The sequence below is a fragment of the Pomacea canaliculata genome, linkage group LG2 (assembly GCF_003073045.1).
Source record: "Pomacea canaliculata isolate SZHN2017 linkage group LG2, ASM307304v1, whole genome shotgun sequence".
NCBI lineage: Eukaryota > Metazoa > Mollusca > Gastropoda > Architaenioglossa > Ampullariidae > Pomacea > Pomacea canaliculata.
In genome coordinates this window covers 38134358-38154921 of record NC_037591.1, presented here as the reverse complement: position 1 = coordinate 38154921, position 20564 = coordinate 38134358, and the positions used below count along the sequence as shown (strand labels likewise).

General features: G+C 36.6%; 1 protein-coding gene across 2 annotated transcripts in view; it reads right to left on the bottom strand.

Annotated features, from left to right (window-relative positions):
* Positions 1–173: 173 nt before the first annotated feature.
* Positions 174–20564, bottom strand: part of LOC112557249 (transient receptor potential cation channel subfamily M member 3-like) — a 29737-nt gene continuing 9346 nt past the window's right edge. For both annotated transcript variants that reach the window (XM_025226994.1, XM_025226992.1), the window contains 31 exons: positions 20334–20431; positions 19808–19937; positions 18618–18870; positions 17957–18066; positions 17475–17520; positions 16643–16752; positions 16303–16346; positions 16069–16170; positions 15596–15700; positions 15176–15285; positions 14321–14433; positions 14006–14137; positions 13533–13568; positions 12931–12996; positions 12569–12601; positions 10786–10816; positions 10256–10356; positions 9674–9786; positions 8625–8853; positions 8206–8309; positions 7693–7786; positions 6634–6771; positions 6059–6298; positions 5739–5901; positions 5318–5432; positions 4817–5016; positions 4383–4506; positions 3744–3807; positions 3271–3352; positions 2651–2738; positions 174–2497 (listed from right to left, as the gene is read on the bottom strand). In XM_025226994.1, coding sequence (XP_025082779.1) covers positions 2434–2497; positions 2651–2738; positions 3271–3352; positions 3744–3807; positions 4383–4506; positions 4817–5016; positions 5318–5432; positions 5739–5901; positions 6059–6298; positions 6634–6771; positions 7693–7786; positions 8206–8309; positions 8625–8853; positions 9674–9786; positions 10256–10356; positions 10786–10816; positions 12569–12601; positions 12931–12996; positions 13533–13568; positions 14006–14137; positions 14321–14433; positions 15176–15285; positions 15596–15700; positions 16069–16170; positions 16303–16346; positions 16643–16752; positions 17475–17520; positions 17957–18066; positions 18618–18870; positions 19808–19937; positions 20334–20431 — 3438 coding nt within the window. In that variant the 3' untranslated portion in view covers positions 174–2433. The remainder of the gene's footprint in view (positions 2498–2650; positions 2739–3270; positions 3353–3743; positions 3808–4382; positions 4507–4816; positions 5017–5317; positions 5433–5738; positions 5902–6058; positions 6299–6633; positions 6772–7692; positions 7787–8205; positions 8310–8624; positions 8854–9673; positions 9787–10255; positions 10357–10785; positions 10817–12568; positions 12602–12930; positions 12997–13532; positions 13569–14005; positions 14138–14320; positions 14434–15175; positions 15286–15595; positions 15701–16068; positions 16171–16302; positions 16347–16642; positions 16753–17474; positions 17521–17956; positions 18067–18617; positions 18871–19807; positions 19938–20333; positions 20432–20564) is intronic.

Below are 20564 nucleotides of genomic sequence, written 5' to 3'. Positions count from 1 at the left end.
ACAAGCAAATTTACTTGTTGATTTTCTGTGTTCGAACATGTTACCGCTTGCATCAAATGAAAGGAATTTAGGCTGAAAAAAATTGAGCCATACATCTTTCATGCAGAACGAACATGGAAAACATAATCAAAGATGGTATTTTATAAAAATGAATTAGGAGATAGAGGGAAAGAACATAAGGAAGATAGAAATGAGGGAGAAAGCGAGAGACAAAGTAGCAGAGAGAGAGAGAGTGAAGAAGCTAATGGGGAATCTAATGTGTCGTTGGCAACACCACAGTATTATCTCTCCCTTAACTCAAAACTCCGAGCTGAACATGAGCTGTCAGTCAGTCACGATCTACACTGATGATGTACATTTGAGTATGTGTGATGAAAATGAAGTGACCGTTTGTTTGTTTGTTTGTTTGTTTGTTTGTTTGTTTGTTTGTTTGTTTGTTTGTTTGTTTGTTTGTTTGTACATTGACTCTACATTTTTCTGTCCAACCACCTCTGCTTCTTTTCACGATCTTGTTCAGTTTGTTGCTGTCCTGCTTTGTTGCAGTGTTACCACCGCAGCACAAAAGAGCAGAAGTCATGGTGTTGAATGTAAAACAAGTGTAAAATAATTGTAGATGTTCTAAGAGTGGGTTTGAACACACAGTGGCAAATACTCTGCTCAGAAACCTGTATACTGTAACCTTTTGTGCTTCCATTGGTCTGTGACATTTGAAACATCGTTACTAATGCTAGCGTATGAACTATATTCGAGGAGTGTGAGAATGTTTCTGGAGAATATGTAAATAGCTGCTCACATAAACAAAATAAGATAAAGCATGTTCTGTTATTTCCTATATGTGTCATTATAATTGTGCCGAGGCATAATTAGAACAGCGCCAGTCACTTTGATATCAAAGGTCACGAAGAGAGTAGAGCAGGGAGAGGTCAACAGCTTACAACCCTGGGACCCTCCATCTTCAAAGATGGCAACTCCATGACAAATATCCTCATCAGAATCACGACAGAAACAGCGACGAAGCTGGACATAATCTGATGCAGCATAAACATCCGGTTTACTACAAATACTATCTGTTCAAGAACTTTATAGTACGAATACTATCTTACGAATGAGAAAGATTGACTCTGCCTGCACATAAAAAGGGGAGAATCCCTGCAATCAAGAACAAATGTCTGAAGAGGCTACTCCGGATTTCTTACAGCTAAAATAAAAATCCTATAAAAAAATAACAACTAGGCAGAGTAAGCTGTCTTGTTTTGCCTTGTGACCTGGCACGGCACTCTGTTGAAGACTATCCTATAAGATATCTCGGTGGGAGGTCGGTATCCAGAGGAAGAACTGGCTTACTAAAGGGAAGGAGTTGACTGATGGTCCTGTGCATGATCTGCTAGCAATAGCCTTTATTTCCGTAGTCTCATAAAAATGTGGGTCTGGAACTGTAAGGACTTCACAGTAAAGCTAGGCAATTATAAAACTTTTTGCATGGGCCTGCCCTTCTACTATCTCCCCTATCCCTCCCACAACGGCCGAAATGGTGACCACTTTGTTCTTTCCAGCAACACGCATTAGTTGCAACAACAGTTACAGAAGTATCAGATCATTACAAAGAATGCAATTTTTTTTGGCTAGTACTGCATAAGTTACCTTTTACATTTAGGCAACCATTTAAATATATATAAAATAAACATTAATTTATTGATAACTAATATTTTGCTCCAATATGCATTCTTATGAAAACAACAAAGAAACATAGCAAAATACAATGTAGAGACTGAGCAATGGTGTAGAATTCAAAACCTACTTCAACATTGTTTATGACATACAAAACAATAATTACACTGTAAAGGTCATACCTTTCTTTATAAATGTACATGCATGTATAAATTAAAGAAATTAAGAAAGGAAGGAAAATGTAATAAATCAAGCAACAAAACAAGTTTTGAAAAAATACATAAACGCAACACAACTATGGTTTAGTGTTAATACTGTCACATCGAATTATAAACAAAATTATGTTGTTATAGCTACTAAAAGTCAACAGTCATAACCAATTATGTTTGTATTTTGAAAAGAGGCAAACGTTTTTGATAGAGAAACTCAGCAGTTTCAATTACTTGTAATAATATGCAAACAATTTTTGTAAAATCAGTTGCAACCAGTCCAACTTAAAACTAAATCTCAAAGGCAAGGAAATATGATGAGTGTAACCAGCATTATATTGGGCTCCTGTTTAAGGATATCTTGGATGTTTATCCGCTGGGTAAATTGTCCAACCTTGGATAGTGAACCAGCGAATTAATTTTTCTTCCCTGTGACAAAATGATATTCCTATGACATTTATTGGAAAGAAGCTAAACAGCAATAGTATTTTGTATTCGGAAACAAATTTGACTGTAATACTCAGTTTCGTAACGTTCATGAAGCAGAGCAAGGATGCTATATTGACATTAATCTTTGCCGTCGGAGGAGCTTGGTGTGTGTTGGAGGGCTCTGAAGTCTCCTGTACGAAAAGAGAAAGACGGAAAATTAATGTGTTCACAATGTGTAAAAAGATTTCCCTGATATAATTAGGTAAGGTACTACGTGGGAACATTGTATCACTGGGGTAATTGTGTCAACAATAGGACGAGAGAAGAATAATGTGTGGGCGTACCAAGACAGAGCCCCGGGGTATCTGGGAAGCTTGCCGCACACCACACAGCGCTTGTAGATGACACAGGGCTTACAGATCGTCCGCATGCCTGCAATGTAGTCATTTTACAACATGATATTATTATATTAACATATACAAAGCTACATAAGTAATTACAGGTATCTTTACTTTAATAAACATACAAATATGTGAAAATCACAACCATGGGTGAGCTTACAAATACATGGACAACTAAACGACCACACAGATAAATCCAAGTTTACTCTTTTATGAATAAATGTTCTGTGAACATAGTAATGTGCAGCGAACAGTGAACAGTGTTGTAAATATTTTACTAATACTTTATTTACTTATCCTTTAATATTTATCAAAAGTGAACATATTCGACAAATTGAAAACATAGATTATTGTTTATCGCTACAAATTACTTACTCACCAGTGCGTTCAGTGCACTGCAAACAAGGGATCCACAAATAATATCTGAACATTAAATTGCTCTCATATGGCCTTGAATGGCTAATATTAAATAACAGCTAAACATTCAAAATACTGATTAACAGTTTTATATTAGTCTTGTACCACCAACTACTTTGTTTGTACCCGGTGAGCATTACACCAACCTGCTAGTTCTTCTAGTGCATCACGCAGGGCATCAGTACTACACTGGAGAGATTCGTGTAGTTTGTGTGACTCATCTATCAGCTGAAACCGCGAGATTAACTGTTATATCAGTTTGAAGATAATAAATAAAGACTAGAACCAATAACGAAAGAAATGAACAAGAAAGAGAACAATAAACGAAGGAATAAAGGAAAAAAAGAAAGGACGGAAAAAAGAAGAGTAGTCAAAATCTGAAAGGGACATCATCTACATGTACTTCCAAACATTGTCAATCTTTACACTGCTATACAAAAGGGTAAAAATGTTTTATACACAAATGTTTTTGAAACTAAAATTTGTGTTTTTATCAAGTACAATTTGAATCATACTTTTTTCTTAATGCACACTATTTTTAATGCCCATCGTCTCACGAGAAAAAAAGGTCATAGTTCAAAAAAGGTGAATATCCTCATGATTATCACATAGGACTTACGCCTTGAGCTGCATCTACGAGCTTCTTGAGGCTGTCGTCATTGTTGTCATCATGCAACTCAAAGCTGCAAGTGTATAGATGTTATTCAGTGTCAACCTAGGCGTGTCGTTTCTCAAAAGACTTAAACAGTTTTGTTATTTATCTGACTTGATTAAGTATAATTTTTCTGAGCTACAAAAACAATCCCAGTGCCTTTCTACTATATTTACTGTATTTATGGAATACTTATAAATTATTTCTGTTCTAGTGATTATTGCAAGAAGTCTTTCAAAGAGCAGCCGTTTTGGAAGAGATGCCCGTTTGGGGTGTCGTGAAAATGGCTGGCTGACCATCCTGACAAACACAAGCTTCGAAGATGGACCAAATTCTACTCATTGAACACGTCTGAAACTAAACTAATAGCTCTTCGATTATCTGTAGCCAGGTATATATATATATACACACAAGCATAAACAAATGATACACCACCCATCCCTCTATTCCTTGGTCAATTTTTATACAAACTTACATTCTTTCAACAAAATCGGAATTAAGAACAGTTTTTTTAGAGCGTTTGCTTGAAATTGCCGAAATGCGTATTCATTTATGCGAATTACTACATCTGACTTGTGAAAAAGATAGTAGAAAGGCATGCTTTACTTCTTCTTCATGGTTTCTTCAACGCGTTCTTCAATAGTTTTAGGTTTGTCGTCGTTGTAAGACTCTGTAGTCACTCTGGCCCAGTTCAGAAGACTTCTCGTCTCCTTTTCATTAAGAGACTTTCCTGAAAAAGAAACAGAATAAAGGACTTAACAGCAAAGATGTTACAAAAAGGATATTGTTCTTTCTTTGAACTAAGGATGATGCACTAAAATGGAGATTAGCAATCTTCAAAATTGTGTAAGCTTGCATACATTAAGCACAATTTCTGTACATTTGTCTTCTGGAAATAGCGATTTAGTAAGGTTTTCACTGATGTTAGGAGAATATAACTTGATATAATAATAAAGACATTAATAACAATGTGTTACGATAACAATGGTGTGTGTCAAAATTAGTTTTACAATTTAGCTTTAAAGGTGACTACTACTCACGAAATTTATTCTCTTTGTAGCTCTTGTCATCATGTGTACGATAGGAGCAGTGAATGAAGCGATATAAGTAAGTAATTATATAATAGAATAGACTGAGAGGAGGTGGGAAAGGGCTTCCGAGGTAAAACTGGACGATCATCTGATACTTCTGGTACTTTCTCACGTCCTCCTTCTGGCTGTGGATAACTTCAAACAAGTAGCTGAAATATTAAGAAAATTTGTAAAGCGCATGCTCACACTCCTAAGGAGCACGCTCTTAGCGCTTAAGAATAAGAAAGAAACATGGACCGGATACGAGGGACAGGAAAAATAAAAACAAATAGTATATGAACTATAAAATAATCAACAACCGTACTAAACGAATAATAAAATCAAGTACAGAAATCACAAAGAGGAACCAAATAACAAGAACAAGAGCTCAGATTAACATGATATTGCAAAACAATGGGAAGGAAGTGAGCATCCAAAGCTATGTACAGTAATTAGAGGAAAGCCGAGTACCTGAAGGCAGCAATGAGGAGGTTAACCAGCAACACGCCAGTGAACATGAGGTAGACAACTCTCAACAGTCCTCGAAAAACTACTACGGGATCCTGGTTACTGTCATCTTTGTCGTCTGTACAGCAACACAGCAAACAGAGGAGTTCACACCTCCAAACAAGTGGCATCTTTTTGTCTTTTATTTTACTGCGTTTTTCCTTCTTTCTTTCTCTTTTATTTCCTAATGCCATCTTGTCATTTCTTATAACAGATATGGAAGGGGGAGAAGCATAATAAAGACACAAAGAAGAAGAAAGTATAGTCGAAATATAGGGAAGGAAATAAGAAAGAATGGGTTAAGAAAGAAAAAAGAAATAAATCGATAAAGAAAGAAAGAAAGAATGGAAGAACGAAGAAAAAATGGGGATGCAAATATACATACCAGGTCGGTCTGCCAGCATGAGCCAGAAAGCTTCCACAGGAAGTGAAAGCACTACTGCTGAATTGACTACTCCATGACCTCTGTTCTCGAGGGAGTATTTGACCACGCCGTATGCAATGAAGATTATCATCAGAATGACGGAAAAGATAATTATCTCCTTGATCTGGAATAATTCGACATCTGTTTGTATATCAAAATGATTCTACCCTTTATCTTTCTTTTTCTCTCTCTTTCTTTCTCAAAACACACACAGATAGAGTGTCTTACTCAAACATATACAATTCTCCTAAAATAGAATGAACGTATTCTTGATGACTTACCATTTGATAAATCATGAAGACCTTGGGGCCTAGCTGAGAGTTGATGGCCAAGTAGTAGAAGAGACGAAAGACAAACGAGATAAAGTTGAGGCAAATGACGAAATGAAGGGCAAGTAATTTGGAGTCGATGATCCACAGGACGATTCCAATCATCGCCAAGTAAAAGTTGGTGACATTTAGAAACCCGAGTTGAGACAGAACAAAGACTCTCTTCTCCTTGCGTTTCGATTTGGACAGCATCTGAAGAAACGTCAGAATGGATTTATGTCAATATTCACAGCCATAAATTTCAATCAAAGGAAAAAAAAGCATCTTCGTCGTCATCGCATTCGCCGTCAGCAAGAATAACAATAAAAAGATTAAGATTATATAACCAGCAAAGAAGAGCAACAAGTTTTTTTAAATTAATGTTTTTGTTTGCCTTTCTCATTTCTTGTTTCTAAGTATCAACTAGATTATGCTAACGTACGATGATGCATTACAGTTTGAATATTTTGTTACTCAAAAACAGTTATTTTGTCGCAGAAAGAATTGACGAGTTTTTCTTTGTTACTCGTGACCTTTGGAACTATTACCCAGCACACGCGGAGTTCCTCGATGTAGAGAGTGATGAACCAGACTAGGAGAGCAAGCTCGGGAATCTGGACATCTTCTGGAGGTATTCGCACCATCATTACGTAAGCATAGAGGATTAAAAATCCAATGAAGAAAAACTGACGGGAAAAATGTATGGCATTTAATGCACTTAAAATATATTTTATTCTTTCTCGTGTTATTTATTGGGTGGATATGTTTTAATTTGTTTATAAATGTAAAAATATTTATTAAATTAATGTTTTGTATAAAAATACATACATTTATTTGAGAAATATTTTCTTGCGGACATAATGGGAAAACAACTTTTCCATTCTCTTGCTTTTGTACAAGTTTTACTGCATAAGAAATAAAAACCATATATATATATATCTTGCATGCACAAAATGTAAACATAAACGGTGTTAGTCGGTGTAACGGCAAAAGGTTAGATAAAACTGGAAACTGGTAAATAAGGCCAATTTATTTGAAATGGGGCAATCGTTACCTTCTATAATGGAGTGATCTGCAAAAGAAGTTTAAATGGGAAATAATCCAGATCACTAGGACAAATTAGTAGCTGAGGACTAACGGGTAGACTATTTTGTGCTTTGTACTGAATAAAAATGAAACTGCTTATCCAGTGATGAAAACAATGCATGTCCATGAACCAACACAATCTGCTATAAAAGTTGTTTTTACAGGAGAAATACTTTTCATCTTTGTGTGGAACGCCAGTTTTCTAAGCCATCAGGTAAATCAAGGCATGTTGTTTTTGTTGTGTGTATTATTTTTTAAGCTTCATGTAAATAAACATTTGTTTATACTCATTTTAATGTTCTTTTATTTCTTGATTGAATGCATCAACACTTCCAGTACAGTTTATTTTTCTTACAGGGTAAGATACTAAAACAAAGAGTCAATAACTCACACCTTTTCTAGCTTTATAAAAATACAGCTTGCTGCACATTTACAATCATTAAATAACTAAAAAAATTAAGTACAATAAGGATAGGGAAGGGTAAATGCTGGTAAGGAAAAGGTTTGTGAGGTTGATGTACCCAGCCTGAGTAGAACTTGAAGGAAGGATCTTCCCAGTGACGTGGCCAGTTGAAACAAAAATGCCGAAAGGCATACAACAGCTGTGACGGTCCTCTGGCAACATACACACATACACACATGAAAAAAGAAAGAAAGTTGCAAACATAAGAATGCCAACAGAGTTTTCAATTTCTGCGAAGTTATTCTAAAACAAGTGGGACATTACTTGTGGGATTCTATTTTTAATCCCAAAGAACACATAAAGTGGCATTACAGGTTTTTTTTTAATGTAAATAATATTAATAGTAAACGGAATCGTTTAGACCTGAAAGGCATGACAAATTATTATTTTGTGCAGAAATTATTATTATTATTATATAGCCTAAAATTGTGTGTCCATTCAAGAGAAGTTAGCACTTTTACGTGTTAAACAATAAGGCAGTTTTATAACAAAATCGTTACTCAGAGGCAAAAAAGGAAGGACCGATAAAAGTTTTAGCAGTTAACGCAGTATGTCTAAATTGAGTAGGTACCTCTTGTTTTTAGAAAATTCCATGAAGACCTTTGGGACGACAACGAAAATGGCGCAGATTGCGTAGAAAATTCGGGTAAAGATCACACGATGATCTACCTGCAACTATAATGTCCAAGGGGCAGTTTAAAATAACCAGGGTTTGTTGACATCCATTGCTCTTGACCCTAAGCAGTCTAATGATAGGTGACACCTTAGGTTTATCATCATCATTATCACCATTACCACCATTACCACCATTACCATTACCGCCACCAAAACCAGCACCATCACTTAGCAACAGCAAAAATAGCATCAAAAGCAGCTGGGCAACCTGCAAAATATTTTTAGATTACCTTGAAAGCTCATAAAACTGACGCAAACCGTCACACATATTACAATCAGTAAAAAGTAAGCAGAAGCATTTCATCAGAAACTGACCTCTGATGCTTTTGAAAAGGGATCAAGGCCTCTCCAGATGCGGTCAGCAAAGGTCTGACAAGGTTCTTGTGCGATGAACTTTCTGCACCGAGCTCGCTCAGCGATCTCCAGGCAGGTGACATTTCTCCAATAACCTGTCTGTTGTATTCTTGATAAAAGTGTAAAAGTCTTGATCTCGTCTTGTCTGTAGCAGTTATTCAGCGCTTTTATTGCCAGGCCTTCAAAGATTCTGTCATTACAAATTTTAATCAAGTGTACATTCAAGATGGTAAGTGCGGAGACAAAACATAAATTAGGGACTGTTTACATTGTATCAGAATTATAGAACAGCTCAAGCAATACATTATAGAAAGAAAAGAAATAGACTTACAGTGAAAACTAGACAAGTGTAGAGCTCAATAATGAACTTTAAAAAGAAAAATGTCTGTTAGATTGGATTTCCCTAGTCAATAGGGGCTACGGCATGTGCTGCAAAATTTAAACATCGAAGAAGGCCTTGTTCATCAAAGCCCTGTATAATAGGTCAATGAATGCAGTATTGCTGGATAACCAAGTAGGAGCTTATTTTCGCACCACAGTAGGAGAACTTCAAGGATGGACTCTATTACCTGTGCAGCTCATTATCTTTTTGGGGAACATCATGAGCTAAACCCTTCAAGCCCATCACACTTCCATTTCCATTGGTCGAAGGCCGATCTGCAACCTACGCTTTGTAGACGATAAAGATCTGCTAACTGAAAGGCCTCACCAACAGACTGACAGACAGTTCGAAAGCATATGAAATGGAACCTCTGCTTGTAGCAGTCAGGCAACATAAGCTAGCGGTGGCCAGAGGAAGGATTGGCTTATGAAAGTCAAGGATTCTTATTTCTTTGTTAGCTTATTTAAAAAAACGAAAAGAGATTTCCATGCACAGATGTAATCATATTAGTTTTGTTTTGAAAACACACGTATTGAAAATTACAAATGTGCGTAAATACTATACAGTATTGCCTACATGATTAGAGATAGCACATGACTGATACGACACAATATGTTACTCTGATTACTCGATATTCTCCAGAATCTCTTGCTGCTCGTCCTCAAATTTCGTGTTATTCATCGTCCTGCTGCGCATGGCTCTGAGCAAAATGCACGCGACTAATGCAGAGGTCACGTGGTCCTGACAAAAAAAAAATATCACGATTCTTAGAACTGAAGAAATTTACAATATATGCTTCCAAAACTTAAAGCTATCAATATCAGATTAGGTAAAAATTTCGACTTTTATTGCATCGTCAACCAAAGAAAAATGTGTTTATTGAAGATCTCTCAAGTAGAAGTAAACCCCACAATTTGACAGCCGTCACTAGCCGAATAGGTTAATGTTACGAATGTAGCTTCGAGAAACAATAATGGCAAGGACCATGGCTCGGATTCGGAGATGTTTCGGAGATATATTTGTGAGGTATGACAAACCAAATCACAGGAATATATTGGTGCAGTTTGACAAAGCACCTACTAGGTTGTTTTTTTAAAAGATGGTCTTCAAACAGTAAGTCGTATGCCGCCGCTCTTAAGTTCACGAAACCAGCCCCAGAAATGTGCTGGACGTCCAGCAAAACGTACTTAGCAAAGAATAAGCTATTAACCTGCACTTCTCTCCACAAAAATTGAGCCAAGCCAAATTTTCCGCTTAGCAATGCCCACAAGAAGAGGGCCAGCTCCGGGTCCTTGACTCTTGGTGTAGATTCTATACAGATATTGAACCTTTCTTAAAGTTGGTTACAGTATTAGATCATAATCAACATGTTTTTCATGGTTATTCAGCAAATATCTCTATTTAATATAAAATTAATTTCTTATTGGATTGAATTTAAACGCAGAAGCTATACAGATAGACAGAAAAGGGAAAAAATAATTCATAAATTTAAATTACAAGAACATATCCGATATAAAGAAATGTAATCAACATGTATTTCTCTGCTTGTTATGAACGCATTATTGTTCCCGTGTATATAAATTCACAGCAGCTCTGATACTCTGGATCAGAAATAAAATCCTTCTAGAAGAAGCCCTTAAGCTTGACATCGTTGATTGTAAGGAACTAATTTAAAAGATTTATTGTGCACATGTGTGCCTACGCTATTTTTACAGGTTAGTGTGATCGTTTCTTTCTTACCTTTAGACGAAGTTTGCTTTACTTTGCCAGGCTGAAATGTAGAATGAGATCATCACTGCTGTTGAATATGAGAAGGTGATGGCAGGGACAATGAGATGAGTGAATGAGATGATAAACCGAGAGAAGTAAGCTGCTTCGCCTTCTTCCACACTCCGTCTCGACCCTGATTCTATAACACTCAACTTATGGAACATCGAAAAGTCAACAAAATAGAACCATTCAGGATGAAGATGCATGTAACTTAGGTTTAAAAATGTCGGACATTTGGAAGAGGAGATAAATGAAAAATGACCAATTAATAATCAGGATACCTTTTTCGTATTTTTGGATTATCAGAAACTCGAGTTACAGAAATATTCACACATAACTATATCTCCATTCCCGGTGATTAGTATAAATGGAGGCTCCTGATGGTGAAAGGATTACTTCTAATTCGCTAATTTTGTTTGTAGCATTGTTTATGTTTAAGCCCATCTTCAGTCGGTCATTTGTTTTGAGATCCATTAAGGATTTATTTAGAGGATTTTGATTGGAAAATCCTGTTTTGATGTCAGCGCACATCAGCCTGTTTAAATGGACTATCTGAATACTCGATGAAATAAGTGAAACTACGGGATGTAGAAAGTAAGGAAAAGGTCAAGGAAAAGTAATGAAGTAGATATTAAATACGAGACGAAATCCACGAAATGCAATCAAAGAAGTGAACAAAATATTTTAGATTATCAAGTAGATGGCAAAATAGAAAAGAAGTCTTAGGCAGTTTGACAGTAACTAAGCAGGATTCAGTCTGAGTACATTCTAAAAGACCAAAAGGCTTGAAGCTCGAAGATGTCACTAGTTGAGGAATCTTTACATCTTTACATTAATGGCAATGGAAACAGTGGTTTTGTAAATATTTCAGACAGAGCTAGCTGTTTTATGGTGCTAGCAAGATTAGGTGGTTTGGTGTATTCTTCAGACTTGTCTTGGGCAGATGTGTTCTCCAAGTATTAATGTTGTCTGGAGGTCCACATTAAGGCATGCTGTCTGTACTTCGCAACCACAGTTGAGTAGAGTGGCTTTTGGGGATCCGGGGAGGGGGGCCTGTATATAATTCTATGTTCGTAGTCTGAGGTGTCAAATAAGTTCATCATGCAGGACTGCCAGGAGCTTGGTTCTGTCAGGTTTGGCCATGGGCGACAATGATAACCTTGATAAACGAATTTATGTTGGTGTATACCAGCAACCACCAAATTCCCCAAGATAACACTAGAAGTATTGGGATCAATCTCATCTACTTTTTGTTTAGCTTTGTATGTTCTTGATTATTCTACAGGAATAATGGTTGTGAAGTGAGGGGTTGACTCGGAAGATTTGGGGAAGCGGAGGGGAGAGAACTGATGTGGGGTAGACAGAAGTAGGACGGGCGTCTGTTGTTGATTAGTAGAGCATAAAATAAAGGGGATAAGTTACTGGGGTTCTTCGGGATAAGGAAACATTCAAGATTCGATAGAGATAGAAAAGGGTTAGGTTAGTGACCTGTATCCGGAGAAATAGTTTCTGGCTCTCTGTGCGCAGTGTTGGCAGAACACCAAGCGCCAAGCTGCTACATAACCTTGGATGGTTGTAAATAGTTTTGTTAGGCCAACGCTGTGGGTGATTCTTTTAACATTGCTATCCTTGTTCACATATAGAATGCTTAGTGAGACACGAGACCTAGTTCATAGATACCATTTTCCAGTGTGGCTTCTGCCACAAGCCGGTCAAGCGGCGAACATTAATTTTGACTGCGACTGGGACTTACCGCCATCTTGTACTTCTGATCCTCAGTTCGCATCTGGAAAGAAAAAAGTCACGTGTAGTCTATCACAATGTAGTCCGATTATTGTTATGTGTCCGAACAGTGTGTCACACACATTTTGTTAGTAGGTACAAATGCATCTGTTTACACTGTTTTTCATAGTTTGTTACAAGGAATTAGGCCTGCTGCTGTCATGTTGAACAGGGAGGAAGAGAGATGAAGCCAGAAAGAGAGGACTGTAGGTGTAGAAGAAATGAGAAATTCAAACACACAAACGCGTAAAGAACCATTTAATACACACCCATCAATCCACATACGAACTTACAACAGCGTAAAACTTGTGAAGTGTTTAGAAGATAACAAACCTTCATGCAAATATCGTCCAATAAATGTTGGAGAATATCTTCTAGCATTACTTCGGCTCCGTTTTTCTGTAAGTGAAGTGAGAATACGGGCTATAGGAACAAAAGACACAATCACCATGTCCTGCGAATTCAACCTCATGCATACGGAAGCAGACTTACACGTGATGACAAAGAGAAAGGAAATGAGATCAACGAAAAAATGACAGATTTAAAAACAATACTAACACTTACAGAAATACACCCCACACCATTGTCCACACACATATAAACGACACATACTCATGCATTTATAATCAAATAGCTCCATTCATATGTACACACACATTCAAACGAAAAAATATGACTACATATAATTATAAATACATTCACACACCAGTATACATTCACACACCAGTAGATACATATGAAGTTCTTAACTTATAGACATCAAAGGTATTCACTAAAACCTTCACACATGTCCATTGGAATAAATATAAATTGACACATAAATGCTTGACTTGATCCATAAATACTTGTATATGTACATTAGCACATACCTACATGCGCATATAAGCAATAATGAATACACGCATGCACAATGATGAAGACATACAGTTGCCTACCTTCGATAATTCTTGGTACAACTCTGTTGTTTTCTCCTAAAAAATAAATGTTCAAAATACACACACACGCGCGCGCACACAACACAAGCACGCACATGTACACCCACACACAAACTTAAGCACATTTAAAAGAAATGAAGAGATAAGAGAAATCACTAAACTAGTATTTCTGATATTATAATATAATAGAAACAACATGATGTATGTTTAAGAGAAGAAAAGTAAGAAAAAAATTGTCCCGTTGAAAGCAATTGAGTAAGCAAATTTCAGAAAATACACCAATCGATCATCTGCAATCATGTTTTTCTTTTTTTACATAGGCTGAATATCTGAATTAAATAAATGTAAAATCTTAATGGGAAACATTAGTATATAATTATATAAGTAACAAAGCAGTAAAATATGGACTGAAACTAGCAAAACTTTAAGTTAAATTTATTAATCGTTGTCAACACCGCTAGATGAGCACCCACCTTGCACAGGACGTCAAGGGTTTCACGGTTCAGAAACGTTTTTAATTCAACTCCACAGTCCAGGAAAATCGAAACGAACTGATCCTTACCTCCTTGCAACGCTTCCTTCATCAAGCGTGTAAGTGTGGCTTCCTATAAGAAAATACGGTTATAAGCTGTTGTCATGTAAGACACGTGGAATGCAGAGCATCACATGAACATAGTTATAGTTGTTGCTGTTATTATTGCTGTTGTACTGAAAAATACACATAGCGTTATCTAATAGGTGTATATACTGTCCACCTTCTATGAACGTCTGCTTGCCACATTCCAAACCTCTAATTGACTTCCTTTCATTTCTTCGGCCTTCTCGGTGGATTCACAGGCAAAAGCCAGCTTCAGATGCTTATCATTCATATTTTGTTCTCCTGCATGTTTACTGTTGTCGTCTGCAATAAAAAAATCCGTGGCCGAATAAAACATCATGATAGTGAGTGACACATAATGTGCCTCGAGAAAAACTGGAAAGTAGGAGAAAAATGGCAAAAGTCGGATGCAAGAAAAACAATACTGACTGAAACTATTTTGTGAAAAGAACTTACATTGTTACATTACATTGCTTACATCTTAGATTTTAACATTACATCGCTTAAATTTGACATTGCTATATAACATTGCTTATATCTTACATTGCTGCATTACATTGCTTATATCTTACATTGCTAAAACTTCTATTGTTTTTGCAGAAATGTACGGTTTTAAAATTTGTCAAAATGGCTTGGAGAGAAAAGGAATTAATAATGTATTTTTCTGAAAGTGGAACTAATAAGTGTTAAGTCTAACCTTATATTTTACAATGGCGTTAAAAGACCAAGGTTTGTTATATGCGCTATCTTTGGTGGAAAGAACATTCTTTCAAATCATGGAATTTCTAGATAAGAAAGTTTTGTAAAGACTGATTGGGAACAAAAAGAGTCTAGTAATTAGTCTAGTGGTTAGGACAAAGGCGTCCACATTTCAAGGTTAGACCGCCAGTCGCAGAATGACTCAGTGTACTTTCCCTAGTTGACAACTGTAGAATGGTCACCTGACCCCTCAAATGTCTGGGGAAGTAAGGTCGGGGGGGGGGATGGACACCACCCTCATAGAAAGCTTCTGTTTTATGTATAGTGACAGCTGATGGTGTAGTACCCTTTTTGATGATGGCTTCGAGAATGCACAAGCGAAGAGCACTCTTGCTGCCAAGGTTGTTGACTAAGTCAAATACTGTCAAATTCTCATCTGCTGTAATCCTGTCCATTCTTTTTTTTACAGCACAAATACAATACAAAAAAACAATTATTAGTACAAAATTTTTAACATTACGATAAATTAAATAAATAATTTTACAAATTTTTGTCTTCCGTATTCTTTTTTTTTGCGAAATCATCATCATCTTCAAGCCATCTTTATCAATTAATAGGCCATTCCCACTACAGCGAATTCTGTGAGCTATTATATTAGCACAGGAAAATGTTATCGTTATCTATCTGAATCTCTCGCATACATATGACAGAGCAAAAGATAGAAAGAGGAGAGAGAACGTAGTTTCCATCAACTGTGCTGCTTTGCCTTTCATTCTCTTTGTTGACTTTGGTTGTTGGCGACTGACTTTTAGTTATGACTTTTAGTGTTGGCGTGTCAGGGACTGATATTCTTTCATGCTGCTTTTTAGCCCTAGAAGATAGGACAACAAAGAGCATCAAACCAAACTGAAAAACAAAATCAAAACAACTATCAAGAATAATAACAACGCAAAAGATAAACCGAGAGAAAAGAAATTTAATGAAGCCTGACGTTTACATCAAATCCAAACTGATAACAAGACAAATGATTGGTTGGTGTGTATGAAGACCCACTTTAGATAAGTCTCTTGGGTTTGAGACTAGGAGAATAAAAGTACTGAGAGCTTAGGCCTACTGATGATCAAGTAGAGTTGTTTTAAACATCCTTCTCAGAGTTAAAGAAGAGAGCATGAATGTTTTGTGGATTAGAGACAAAAGGAATTTTTTTGTATTCTGTTGCTGGTTGGTCTGATCACTTACCTGGATTGTTTTTTATCATGTTTCAGACTGATATCCTTCATGTTACTCTGCGCTTTTTGGTTTTTTCCTCTGGTGTCTACTCTGGTGTCCTGTTGCTTTTTGCTTATAATGATAGGACAGCAAATAGTTTTATTTAGTGCACAAACCCGAGTAGAAAATAGCAAAGTATGGAGACAGTGTAACTGACTAAGGTAAAAGATAAAGAACAACAATGTAACAGCAAAAAAATATTACCTTTGTTTTTTCTGCGACACTATATCAGCAAAATTTCCGGATCCCTACAAAAATCAAACACCGGGAAAAAAATGTGCAAGTATCAGGTGGCAATGAAATCATATTACGAAGTATTTTAGCTTTCTCCAATATGCTACAAACGAGAGTATAATTGTGAATATTTTTTATTCCATACGTAACCAGGGACCTATAGAACATCTATGGATTCATGATATCATACCCCATAATGTCGACACATGCAGACAATGATTACAATGTTAGGATAGAATTAAGACTTGCTTTAGTATTTAATAATAATGCGTTTATTTATGTAAGGATAAGAAAGAGTGTTTATAAATACCTTTATCACTATTACAGGTATCGACCTCTCCAGGGCCACTGGTACAGTAGCCTCAAAAGTCTCCCTCTCTCCATTTAGAAATACGAAAACTAACTCAGCTTCTTTTTTCTCTGGAACAATCCAAGTAAGATAAGAAAATGTTTATTGTGGATAAGGGAATTTGCATCGGTTTAGCTATCCTGATTTATCAAATGCCAATTAATATTTACAAGGATTAAAATTAATCAGCGGCTTATTTCCCAGTATTTATTTCAATAAGATTTCACCACCAGTAAGACTTATAAAGTATTATTATGAGTGAGCAAGTCCTTTCTGTGGCCTGACTCAAACATGAAAATGACTACCCATGAACAGAAAGAAATTGAGCCAGTCACATTATTGTAAGGAACAGGTGACAATTGATTATCCTTCAATTATCCGGTCGTGAGCAGATAATAGGGCATCTATGTACTATAATCACGTGACGACTTCGCTTTCTCTCTCATCGTTACATGCAGTATTTGTAAGCCTACACATAGTTTATGGAAGAGGATTATCATCTGAGACTTGCGGATTAAAGAGGTGCTCTGAAAACAGACATTCGTGGGTTCTTTTGCTTTATGACGTTTCAACTCGTGTAAATAAAACAGTAAAGTAGATACGAGGTGGTATTCAGGGTGTAAACTTAGCATTGCTCAGACCTGGTTACTGAAATACCTGATATATCTATATCGACAACGATAAAACAACTATGACGATGTCAGCAACGAAAACAACGAGGTCCATAACAACAGCAACGACTACGACAGCAATCACAACCATTATAATAAATGACTAAGAACCCAAAACTTACTAGAAAATTGACGTAGTTCGGAAAATAAGGTCTCATTGTTTCCTTTCTGCAAAACAATCGACAACAACTGAAACTACAAGAAAAGAACAGAAGTCAAAATAAGCTAAACTAAACTAGTCATGGCTCTGCTAATTGTTAACAAATTTCCAGAAATACTAGTATTTTCCGCGTAGAATGGTACCTCTACATACTCGTGACGAATACCTTCCTCCAGCAACAAAGTTCTCTTTTTCAGTCTGACATGCATGGTCACGCTAGATTTTCTTCATAGTTCGTTAGTTCATTCATTTGTTTGTTTGGTTTTTTTATTCTTTCGTTTGTTTGTTGGCTCTTTCTATACTTTACTAGGTTCAACACTTTTTCTTAAGCAGTTTCGGTTACTTTTCTTCCTCAATATTCCTAAGTAAGTAAGTGTAATGATTAGCTAACAAAGTATTAAAAACATATTTTTCTCATATTTTGAGGCCTACATTAATACTCACTGCGGGGTCAGTGTAGAAAAAGAAGACATTCTTGTCGTCCCTGAAGGAGTTTTTCTCTCTGACAGAGACGAGATAGTCTTTGAAGCCGCTGTTTGCGAATATCCAGGTGTCTGAGTAAATCACACACATCATCTGATCACAGTGAGCGTGCGAGTATCAGGCTAGAGATATCTATATGCATTCCACTAATTGGGGCTTAAAACATCACTCGAAACAAAGACTGAGCGCAAAGTGATGGAAGTTCCCCTCATTTGTTTATAGCTTAAAGAGCAAAAAATTAAGGAAATAAAAAGTTTTAAACAATTGTTTGAGAACAAATATGATTAGTAGGCGACTAACAATCAGCATAACTCATAAAACGCGAGGCAAATTATTAAAGTGATTACTTGTCCTGTTAGTCTACTAAATCTACTTGACCATAGTCCCTTTTATCTGCACTTCTCTAATAAAAATATATATCTCTAAAAACATATCTTTCATCTTTCTATTTCTCTCTCTCGTAATATGTGTGTGTGTGTGTGCGCGCGCGCCTCGAAGGGGGTAGCTTACAGAGTTTATTTACTTATTTATTTGTTCAGTTTAAAACAAAGATATTTCTGCGTGCCGATATTTGGAATTATCATAACCCTCAAATATGAGTTCTAATTCCTGTTCTTCTCACTGGTATCCAGTAGGCAGCTCATGAAGTTTCGTTCAAATGCTTTTCTTCTTCGTCTGTTTCCATCGCAAAAATTTTTTGCCTCTCCCAGTAAATACAAGATGAGTAAGGGCTGTTTACGCCCCCTGGATGTAGGTGTGGTGGACGTCTGTGATGTTGGTGACTCTGTCAGCAGACATCTGATGCAGCCTGGCTGCTTGCTGCTTCCATTCTTTTCATGTGTCTCGAATTTTCCGTGACTTTTATCTGTTGTCGCCTTGGTGTAAAAGGGAGTAAAAAATGTTAGTTTTCAGCTGATATTGACAAGTCAAAAGTATTTAGGAGCAGTACAATTTTCAGATATAAATGTTATGTGGGCTGATGGTTAGAGTAAAGCCCTTTTCTTATATATATATATTATTAAATATTTTTAAGGAAAGCTCAGTTCACTTAACATTAAGATAACTGCATAGGTCAACGTGGCAGAGTCACAGAGCAAATAGAAATAGAGCTGTTATAGTGAGCTGCCACCATTCATCAATCCTACCACTCATAATATAACCCAACAAGAGACATCAACAGATTGGCACCTACCTACTCAGTTTTGAAATAATAAATAAGCTAAACCAGTTCAAAAGCGCATACAAAGTAAACTTTTCATACAAAGCAGGATATTTTTTTAATATTGATAGCTTGTTGATTTGTTACAGTATGTCGGGTACTTGATACCCATCCAGGATATATCTCACTAGTGTCGTCTCGTATATATAACCTTGCAAGCTTTTCCAGTGCTGATCATTCTGTTTATATTAGTTTATATTAGCTCCAATGTTCCGCAGCTGAACTGATTAACCCCCACGATAATGAGCCTCTTCTGTCCTCATCACCATAATTTCGTTTTGATAATAAAACGCACTTACATCTGCAGGGGCTCAATTTTATTTACTCATGAAAAGAAATATTAAACGTAAACAATTTTCTTCCAGCTTAATTACATTGGCCGTCATAATCAGGTGTATTATCGTGTTTTCTGCAGTGGGTCGTTACTTTTCGTTGTATTGAGCAGTCTCTCGTGAGGGCAGCGTGCAGAAATAAAGGTATCAGATGCATGAATATGTAAGTGTGAATAATGTTTTACAGGTTTTTACACGTTTACACACAGCTGTCAAACACGCAGTCACACGCGTGCTCTCACAAACAGATCCACCCCTTACTTGTTCTGGTGAGGGCTTGTCGTCCTTCAATTGAGTCCCTTGTCCACCGCCGTCTTTTGCCTTTGTATCCTGCTGTATCCTGCTATGTCCTGTTGTATCCTGCTGTGCTGCGGTTCCTCTACTCTCCTGGCTATAGAACTAAGTGAGTCATATCTGTCTAGTCTTAAACTGCCGGTCTGTAAAATTTTACAAATGCTGATAGGATGTAGATAGACACATTTCTTTTTCTGTGGATTAAGCCATCTTAGTCATTACTTCTCCGGGGAGGCAATAGACAATAAAATAAAACAAGTAGCAGGGCTTAACTGCTGACCTTAATGACCCATAATCAACTCTCACTTGGATGACTGGACCGACATTTATACTAGCTCTGAGCACATTGTTCGCCTGTTTGTGTATTATTTACATAGGGATAAGTGAACATTGGGGGACGTAATGCTGAAAGCTAGCTGATATGTTCACAAACAAAAATTAATTTCTCACATTCTCTGTGTGCGCCATTTACGATTGTTCCATGCCTGCTTACCTACGTTTAGATGGACCCTTCTTCGAGCCTACTTTTGTCTGTTTGTCCTGTTTATCGCTTGTCTCGGCTTTGTTTTCTGTAGATTGTTCCTTCCAGACCTGAAAAGGTCAGTTGTAAACCTTGGCGAGTTCTTGTAGACTTATAAAGTTCATAACGGAAATGAAAACTTTTATTGCAAAAACTTAAAAAAAAATAATTGCGCTCATTACGAGAACTAGAAAGAACCTACTA